General features: G+C 36.2%; 1 protein-coding gene across 1 annotated transcript; it reads left to right on the top strand.

The window, feature by feature from the left end:
- The first annotated feature begins 4,463 nt into the window (after positions 1 to 4,463).
- Positions 4,464 to 6,961, top strand: TUA2 (tubulin alpha-2 chain). The gene is made up of 4 exons (XM_020379714.3): positions 4,464 to 4,679; positions 5,366 to 5,600; positions 5,694 to 6,064; positions 6,154 to 6,961. The coding sequence occupies exons 1-4, from the start codon at positions 4,587 to 4,589 to the stop codon at positions 6,805 to 6,807; spliced, it is 1,353 nt and encodes a 450-aa protein (XP_020235303.1). The 5' UTR covers positions 4,464 to 4,586; the 3' UTR covers positions 6,808 to 6,961.
- The last annotated feature ends 2,370 nt before the right edge of the window (positions 6,962 to 9,331 follow it).

Raw genomic sequence — 9,331 nt, 5'->3', positions numbered from 1 at the left:
GAATGCGCAGAGGGTGTGACCCGGCATGTACTCCTAGACTACTCTTCGTGTATTGCTAGCGGCAATATGCCATGTGATGTTTTACTGGCGCCACATGCATGATAATATGTAGTCCGTGTCCATACATGTGCATTTTCAATGTTATATGATAAAGTGATGGTTTATGTCTTGGATGAGTGAGATGAAATATTGTTATTAATATATTTATGCTATATCTGTCTTGTTTGTGTTTGGCTATCTGGCGTATATTTCTACACCGTGAGCCAGAGTTTCTCGTGTTATTTTGTTTTGACTGTTATACAGGTGATCATCAGCGTGAGGCTGAAGATGTTCGTGATGAAGCTTAGGCTTCTATGTTGGGTTTTGCTCTGATAGGACATGTGACATCGGGACATAGATAAGATTAGTTTAAGATGTTCTTATTAAATTATTTTGGAAAATTCAGTTTTATTTCTTTGTAATTTTACCGGCATGTTATTTAGATTAAATTTATGAATGTGAACTCTTTACCTTTACGTGGTTGGAAATTTGATTTTTATTGATGAAAATTTTTATTTTTTTTATAATTACTGTATATGTATGTTGGGGTAGAGGGTGTCACAGATGCAGGTTAGGATCATATCATAGAAAGTCCTTTTGATGAGGAGAATAGCCAAGAAAAGCACATTCAACAGATTGTGCAGTGAGCTTGGTGCATTCTCGTGGAGGAAGATGGACATAACATGCACAACCGAAGATACGAAGAGTGGAGTAATCGGGTGGGTGACCAAATAATTGAGTGAAAGGGGATTCATTACTTATGGAAGAAGATGGCAATCTGTTTATAAGATGAACTGCAGTGGAAAGGGCTTCATACCAAAAACGTGATGGGACATGCGACTCCAGCAAAAGAGTGCGAACAACATCTAGCAAATGGCAATTTTTTCGTTTAGCTACCCCATTTTGTTGGGGGGTTGATGGGCATGATCGTTGAGATAAAGTGCCATTGGTTTGCAAGAATTCCTAAAATAAGTGCGAGGTGTATCCCCCATTAGCAGAGCGAAGAATCTTGATTTTGAAGGAGAATTGGCCTTGAACATAAGCATACAAAAATTTGAAAGTAGGAAAGACTTCATCTTTTGAGCACAGAAAATAGACCCAAGTGAAACGACTATAATCATCAATAAAAGTTACAAAATACTTGTAATGAGCATGAGATGTAACTGGTGCTACCCCCCAAACATCACTATGGATGATATCAAATGGTTGTGTGACATGCGACTGATGTGTTGGAAAATGTAAAATTTTACTTTTGCCAAGCTTACAAGGAAAGCAATCAAAATGAATATCATTAAGAGATGAGGTGTGTTTATTTCCAAGAAAACCAGATTTGAGCATGTCATGGAGTACATTTGAGTTGGGATGCCCAAGATGCCTATGCCATACTTGATAATCAACAATAGAAGAATTACAAGAGACTAAAGGTAAAGAAAGTCTTGGAGACAACGAGAAATGGATGGGAAAAAGACGTTAAACTTTAGGCCCCTTTGCGATTATCGTCCCCGAGTGTTGATCCTGCACAAGACAACCAGATTGTGAGAATTGAACTCGACAATCATTGTCGACTAATTCACTAATAGAAATGAGATTACTAGTGAGACCGACCAGGAGCGACAAAGACATTTGTTAGAGATGAAGAAATATCACCAGTTGCTGTTATAGGCAATTGATTTCCACCAGTAGTATGTATGTTGAGATTCCCCAAATATTTTTTTATATTAGTAAGGAATCGAGTATTGTTGGTCAGGTGGTTGGAAGCCCCATAATCAAAGTACCACAGTGAAGAGGATTTACCTGAGAATCCCAAAGAAGAAAATGCTGAAATGATCATTTGTTGAACCATTTCAAGTGTCAAAGTTGGAACAACAGTAGTAGCATTTTGTTGGACAGGTGATGGATTGGCAAAACTGTTGGGAATAGAAGAATCAGTGGTGGTTGTAAAAGCTGTTACAGTTCGCCTTAGTGGCCTTATTAGGCATTCCTTAATAATATGTCCATCCTTTTTGCAGTAGTTGTAGAATTTTTTTGGACAGGAGGAAGCATAGTGTCCAAATCGCTTGCAACTAAAACATTGAATAACACTCATGTCATGGCGTCGTGACTTCCCTTGTGCCACGTATGCTACGGTAACAATAGACAATCTCTATTCTTCAATGATGGACTGTGTAAGAAGACGTTGTTCTTCACGTAACAAATCGTTGAGACACGCATCCAATGATGGTACAGGATCTCTATGCATGAGATGGGACCGGATACCTTCAAAGTTAGATCGTAATTTCATAAGAAATTTGTCACGTTTAGTAGTTTCATGAATTGTTTGTACGGAACTTAGACCTTTAGAAGTCAAGTTTGCATGAACTATATCAGTGTATTCAATCCAAAGATTATGAATTGAGAGTACAAATCAGAGATGGAAAGACTATCCTGTTTAAAAATAGCTATGTCGTGCTTAAGTTGGAAACGACGAGCTGCATTCTTTTAACTATAAATTTTCTTCAAGTAAGACCACATTGTTGCTGCAGTATTGTAAGAGCGAATATTCAGGACAATGTTCGAATCAACGAAACCAAGGATCCAGGCCATGACTTGAGCATTTTTAACTGCCCATTTAGCATGAGCAACCATCTCTTGGTCTTTGTTAGGGGCAGGAATGCTGCCATCAACATGACCCCACGAATCTTTTCCGGTGACAAATATCTGAAATTGGAATGCCCAAGCTGAGTAGTTTTTTTTCAGTAAGGCGAACCAACAAGACATCATATTTTTCGGAAGCCATGGAGCTAGGGAAATAGAAATCAAGAAAAAATAACCAAGAAAGCAGGATTAGGAATCTAGGACGAGACTGAAAAACAAGGAAAAAAAACACAAACTAGGTTTTGGGATCGTAACCTAGTCTGATACCATGTCAAAACCTAGAGAAGATTAAGCCAAAAACTGTGTGTTCTCCTGCTGGAGAATTCTCATATAAATACAAAGTAATTACAATCTGTCAAGCTGATTTTCAGCCCACTAAATAAGCTAAACTGCCATATATACATTTACTACAACTAATTATCCTAATTAAGAGAATAACCGTTACAAATAAATGTATAATTGTATATCTTTTGCCATTCATCCTGTTAACATGTTTTGTCTTTTTTTTTTCTTTCTCTTTAATGTTGTATCTCCTTTGTCTCAAAATTGTAGCCCCACCCGTCGCCTCTCCTTACATGTTGTGATCACCAAAAATGAAATCATTCACTTGAATAACCTTATCTGTCAAGAGTATCCCAATCAAAAACTCTCCCTCAATAATAACATCACATTTTGATTTCATTTTCTATTATCCAAATAAAATCTATAATTTTTATGGGCGCCAAATTGTGAAAGACATTCTTGTTGTCAACATCTTAGTGAAATACATATGATATTAACAAGGGGCATTTGATGCATGAGTTTGATTTTTCCAAGGTTGTGGTGGGATGTTGCCAGGTTTTCGCAGTGCGAATTCACCAACAATGGACATTAACTCACCACAATGGATTGCGTCTTGGGCTTCTTCATTGAACTTCCCTGTCATGTCATTTTTTATGGTAGAAATGTAGACAAGTGTGACTACCTTGACCCTTAGAATGTCATTTGAGTATTGAGCAAGTTTTCCAAACTATATTTATTTTATTATGCAATGTAAGTTTTATCACTCAATGTTGTAACCTTATTTTACAAGATTTATGTGTTGCTTATTTTTAAGAACTAATTTGGTGCTTTTTTTAAACAAGAATAAAAATGTCAATTCAATTAAAAAATATATATATAAATATATAAATAAAATACATCTCGATCATATTATATATATATATATATATATATATATATATAATTAATGATTATATGTAATGGTTATAAATAATGATACATATGAATACCACTTAACTTCATACTTTAAATTGATTAAAAAATTTGATGGTTATAAATGTTTTATGTTAGAACTTCTCAAATTTCTAATGTATTTATTTATCTTTTTTATACTTTTTTTTAACATTGATTATCTTTTTTTTTTTTCTTTTGATCAAATACAGCGTAAATGAGCATTTGTGACTATTTGTGATTTGTGAGTAATGTAAAAAAAATAACTTGTTCTTCATTTTGATTATAAATTAAAAATGTTTTATTTATTTTATTTATTTTTAATAACTAAACTTACCGTTGTTCTCTTTTGCCATGTTGGCCATTTTGAAAATCAGAAAACGGCAGTTTGGACGGGCCTCGGGCGGCAAAAAATATTTTAAATTTCGAAAAAGAAAAGTAACCGTGGTTACCAAGTTGGGTTACATTAGATACAGACAGCTCAACTATTCCTGACGCACCGTGAACCAACCATGGTTAAAGAAAACGACAGCACAGCAACCTCATATATCTCCCTATAAAAAGTATCCCAACCCTGCAAACTCTCCTCACATCCAGATTTCTAAGAAGGCGTCTTCATAAACGCCTTTCTTTTAAATTTTCGTTCTCTCTCTCCTTCCCTTTCATCGTTCAAATTCGCTTTAACCTTTCTTTCTGCGAAAATGAGAGAGTGCATCTCAATCCACATTGGTCAGGCCGGTATCCAGGTCGGAAATGCTTGCTGGGAGCTCTACTGTCTCGAGCACGGCATCGGCGTAAGTCTCCGATCTGAATCTTATTTCGCTTCATTTTATTCATTTTCATTCAGATCTGTCACATGAGGCCTTGTTTCGTGCGTTTTCGTTGTTGATGTTTGTTTCATTTCTCAGATCTAAAGAAATCTGAACGTTATTTTTGTAGTTTGATCTGTTTATTGATTTTCTCTTCGATGTAATTCAAACTTATAGATATTGTGTCTGAAGCCTGATATTAATCCCTTTAGTTTTCCAGATCTGTTTTGTTTTATTATTGCTTTCTCGTGTTTTGAATTTTTATAATGTTCCGTTTATTGTACCAGATCTGTGTTGTTTAGTTATTGCATTCTGGAAGACGTTTACAGATCTGTGAATTTTGTTGTATGGCCGGTTTATGCATGTTATTTTCAACTAAAAAATGTGGTATCGATTTCGATGTTATGGTATGTATGTGAAGCTTGCGATGATTTTGAGTAGATTGTTCTGTTTAGCAGTTAGATATTAGATATAATGTCTTTTTAGTTAGATATTAGATATAACTGTTAAATTTATGTGATGTTAAGCATTGTTATGAATAACTATGTATTATTAGCACACTTCTACTTCATCTTGTAATTTTGAGGCATGTAAATCTCACTACGTGGTAGTTTTTTAAATGCGATTTTTAAAGATTGTATGGAATGTTGATATTTATAATTTGTACGCAGCCTGATGGACAAATGCCAAGTGACAAGACAGTTGGAGGCGGTGATGACGCTTTCAACACTTTCTTCAGCGAGACCGGTGCTGGAAAGCACGTGCCACGTGCTGTCTTTGTAGATCTTGAACCTACTGTCATCGATGAAGTGAGGACTGGAACCTACCGCCAGCTTTTCCACCCAGAGCAGCTCATCAGTGGCAAAGAAGATGCAGCCAACAACTTTGCCCGTGGTCATTACACCAGTAAGTCACATTACATTATATATATTGCTTTGCTTTGTATAATTTCGTATATGCTTTGCGTGGGTCCTGATGCTGTGTTTGTTGCTTTTGCAGTTGGGAAAGAGATCGTTGATCTGTGCTTGGACCGCATCAGAAAGCTAGCTGACAACTGCACTGGTCTCCAAGGGTTCTTGGTCTTCAATGCCGTTGGAGGAGGAACTGGTTCTGGACTTGGTTCTCTTCTGTTGGAGCGTCTCTCTGTTGATTATGGCAAAAAGTCAAAGCTAGGTTTCACCGTCTATCCCTCTCCTCAGGTGTCCACCTCTGTCGTTGAGCCATACAACAGTGTCCTCTCCACCCACTCTCTCTTGGAGCACACTGATGTTGCTGTGCTTTTGGACAATGAAGCCATTTATGACATCTGCAGGCGCTCTCTTGACATTGAGCGTCCCACCTACACCAATCTCAACCGTCTTGTCTCTCAGGTAGTTTTCTTTAGGTTAGCTACTTTGTTTATGTGCAACTAATGATTTGGTTCGGTGGATTAATTGTCGTTTCATTCTCCGCGGTTCAGGTGATTTCGTCTTTGACTGCCTCCCTGAGGTTCGATGGTGCCCTGAATGTGGATGTGACTGAATTTCAGACCAACTTGGTCCCATATCCTAGAATCCATTTCATGCTTTCCTCATATGCCCCGGTTATCTCTGCTGAGAAGGCCTACCATGAACAGCTTTCAGTGGCTGAAATTACCAACAGTGCTTTTGAGCCATCGTCCATGATGGCTAAGTGTGATCCTCGCCATGGAAAGTACATGGCCTGCTGCCTGATGTACCGCGGTGATGTTGTGCCCAAAGATGTGAATGCTGCTGTCGCAACCATAAAGACCAAGAGGACCATTCAGTTTGTGGATTGGTGCCCTACTGGTTTCAAGTGTGGTATTAACTACCAGCCACCTACCGTTGTTCCTGGAGGTGACCTTGCGAAGGTGCAGAGGGCAGTTTGCATGATTTCCAACTCCACCAGTGTTGCTGAGGTGTTTGGCCGCATTGATCACAAGTTTGATCTCATGTATTCCAAGCGTGCCTTTGTCCACTGGTACGTGGGTGAGGGTATGGAAGAAGGTGAGTTTTCCGAGGCTCGTGAGGATCTTGCCGCTCTAGAGAAAGATTATGAAGAAGTGGGTGCCGAGTCTGGTGAGGGTGGGGATGATGACTTGGAGGAATACTAGAATCTATCTGTGGCCCGTTCTCTGTTGTTGTGTGTATCGTGTTTAGATGGCCATGTGCCATTGTGGTTTGTTACTTTGGATGCATTGCTTTTATGCTTCGCTGTTTTTGTTACAGACCTAAATTTATTGGCAATATATCTTTATATTGCTTTTATCGATTGTTTTAATTGTGTTAAAGCTGATAATTTCGGTAAATCAATATTCAACGTTGGATTCAATTATGGTGAGGTTTCGCTAAAAGAGTGATATTGCCAGTAATTTATAGTAATATGTAAAATATTGTCATATTGTTTTAAGTAATTATAATTATTAAAAAAAGCAGTTTAAATTAAAAATAAATAATTTATCGTGTTTTCACTGTTTGGTATTGTTTAGTTAAATTTAAATATTATCTTTGTCATACTAATTAATAAGCTTTTCTTTTTTTATTTAAACTAAATAATTACCATGTCATGAATAAATTATTTTTGATAAGTTGTGTAATATAATATTTAATTTTTTATGATAATTGTTATATAAGAGCATCTGCGAGACTTGTTTATAAGTAATATTCATTATATTTTTATAATTTTTGTTTTAATAGAAATTGTTTATAAATACTTTTATTTTTTTACAATTCATACTAATTTTTTGACAATCCATACTACACTTTATAATAAATTTTTAAAAATTAATTATTATAGATAATATATAAATATAAATAACAAATAAAAGAAATTACATGATAAAAAAATTACAATAATAAAAAGAAATTATATAATAAAAAGAACTACATAATAAAAAGAATTACAAAAAATAACAACAAAATTAAATATAAAAAATTAAAAACGTACTAATTTACAATAATTAAAATTACAATAATATTTATTATCTTAATTTGTGCCTAATAAAATTTCAAGCCAATTTATGATTCGAGTTGCTTCTTAGTCATTCTAGATGTGTCTTTCATGAGAATGTCATACATTGCACTAAAGTTAGCCGCCTCCTTCGCTTCAACCAATTTCTATATTGTAGTACTTCTTTCTAACATTATTGCTTTTGTCATATATATTACCCAACTCCTTTTTGTCGGAAGATATTTTGTCAACCTTTGTTTTACTCTTTCTTTTAGTTGCTTTTCGACCTATTGGACGAGACATTGATGTTGTTGGATCATATTCTTGACAATCACTGGCTGCATCTGTGTTAGAAGACATTGAGTATTGTCCAGATTTAGAGATCTTTGATCTTTTAGACGAGCTCTCCATTGATTTAGATTTCCATTTTGGATCATCTCTTAATAACATGCATGCTCAAAATTGAATTTATCACCTACATCTTGTAAGTAAATTTTATATGCATTTGCCATGATATCTTTTTCTGAGTGGAGGTGGAGGTGGTGCTTAATTTTGTAAATAATTAAAATAACTTTGAAAATTATATTAATTGGGATTCATGTGTTATAACACAAAAATAATTTACAGATGAGTAACAATAAAAAAGGAAGGAGAATTTTTTTTGAAGTGAACAGTTATCGTAAAGAGTAAATTTTTTTAAAGTGAATAGTGAACGTGAACAGCGAATTTGAAGTGAATAGTGAATATTGAACGTCAATTTATACACACCGACACCATTCAATGTTCAATTTTCTTCCAACGTCTCTCAACTGCTACTTTTGCAACGTCTCTCTCTCTCTTTTCCTTTATTTTTCGGATGTCTCTCAACATCTCTTTTTCTCGATGTCTCACTTTTCTTTTGCTCATTCTCTCTCATCCCTCTTTCTATCTCAACGGACGGCCACACGGAGTGGATGGTTTGGGCCCTCCTCCTCAACCACCACCTCCCCCCAAACCTCACCCATCGCTCTGCCGTAACCATCTTCCACCACCAACATAACCCCTCCCACGCGATCAAGGTCTACACGTGGCTCTCACGTGTCAATCCCGCCATCGCAACGCACCACTCTGTGCAACACGCTTTCGCCTACATGCTACACTGCAAAGGCCCCGCGCCGCTATCCGTCAATCTCCTCCGCGATGTTAACAGCGTCACACCGAGGACTTGCTTTACATTTTGATGGCAAGTTGGGGGAGACGACGAGACGGTTTGGGGGCGGTGGATCTGATCGGCGCGAGGTTGGCGGCGAGCGCGTCCCTTCGTCGAAGGTGAGCAGTGTTTGTGCGAGTGGAGCTCCGCGACGACGCCTTGTGTGCACGTTTCACCTTGGATCCAGATGAACCAATCACAACTCTCTATTTGAAATTTCATAGTGCTAAGTACCATTTCTTGCTAAAGTAACGAAGCTAAAAAAATTAAAACTTTTCTTTCCACGTAGAATCACTCCAATAACAAATTCTTGTAAACTCTGTTGCTTATTTTTAGGACACATCTAAGCACCCCGTTAGAGGTGTTCTAAGATGATATATTTATATTGGATATGTTTAAAAATTATGATTAAAATAATATTATAATCTTTATAAATAATATTATAATTTAAAAGTTAATTTAATTTTACTAACACAAATTAAATTTGGTATTTTTTATT

This window comes from Cajanus cajan, chromosome 7 (assembly GCF_000230855.2).
Source record: "Cajanus cajan strain Asha chromosome 7, NIPB_CcT2T_4, whole genome shotgun sequence".
NCBI lineage: Eukaryota > Viridiplantae > Streptophyta > Magnoliopsida > Fabales > Fabaceae > Cajanus > Cajanus cajan.
This window is presented reverse-complemented; position numbering and strand designations above follow the sequence as displayed.

Excerpts from the sequence above, each read along its gene's own strand:
- TUA2 (XM_020379714.3), top strand. The coding sequence starts at position 4,587 with ATGAGAGAGTGCATCTCAATCCACATTGGTCAGGCCGGTATCCAGGTC. Across the intron at positions 4,680-5,365 it reads GTCTCGAGCACGGCATCGGC|CCTGATGGACAAATGCCAAG; the intron begins GTAAGTCTCCGA and ends ATTTGTACGCAG. Across the intron at positions 6,065-6,153 it reads TCAACCGTCTTGTCTCTCAG|GTGATTTCGTCTTTGACTGC; the intron begins GTAGTTTTCTTT and ends TCCGCGGTTCAG.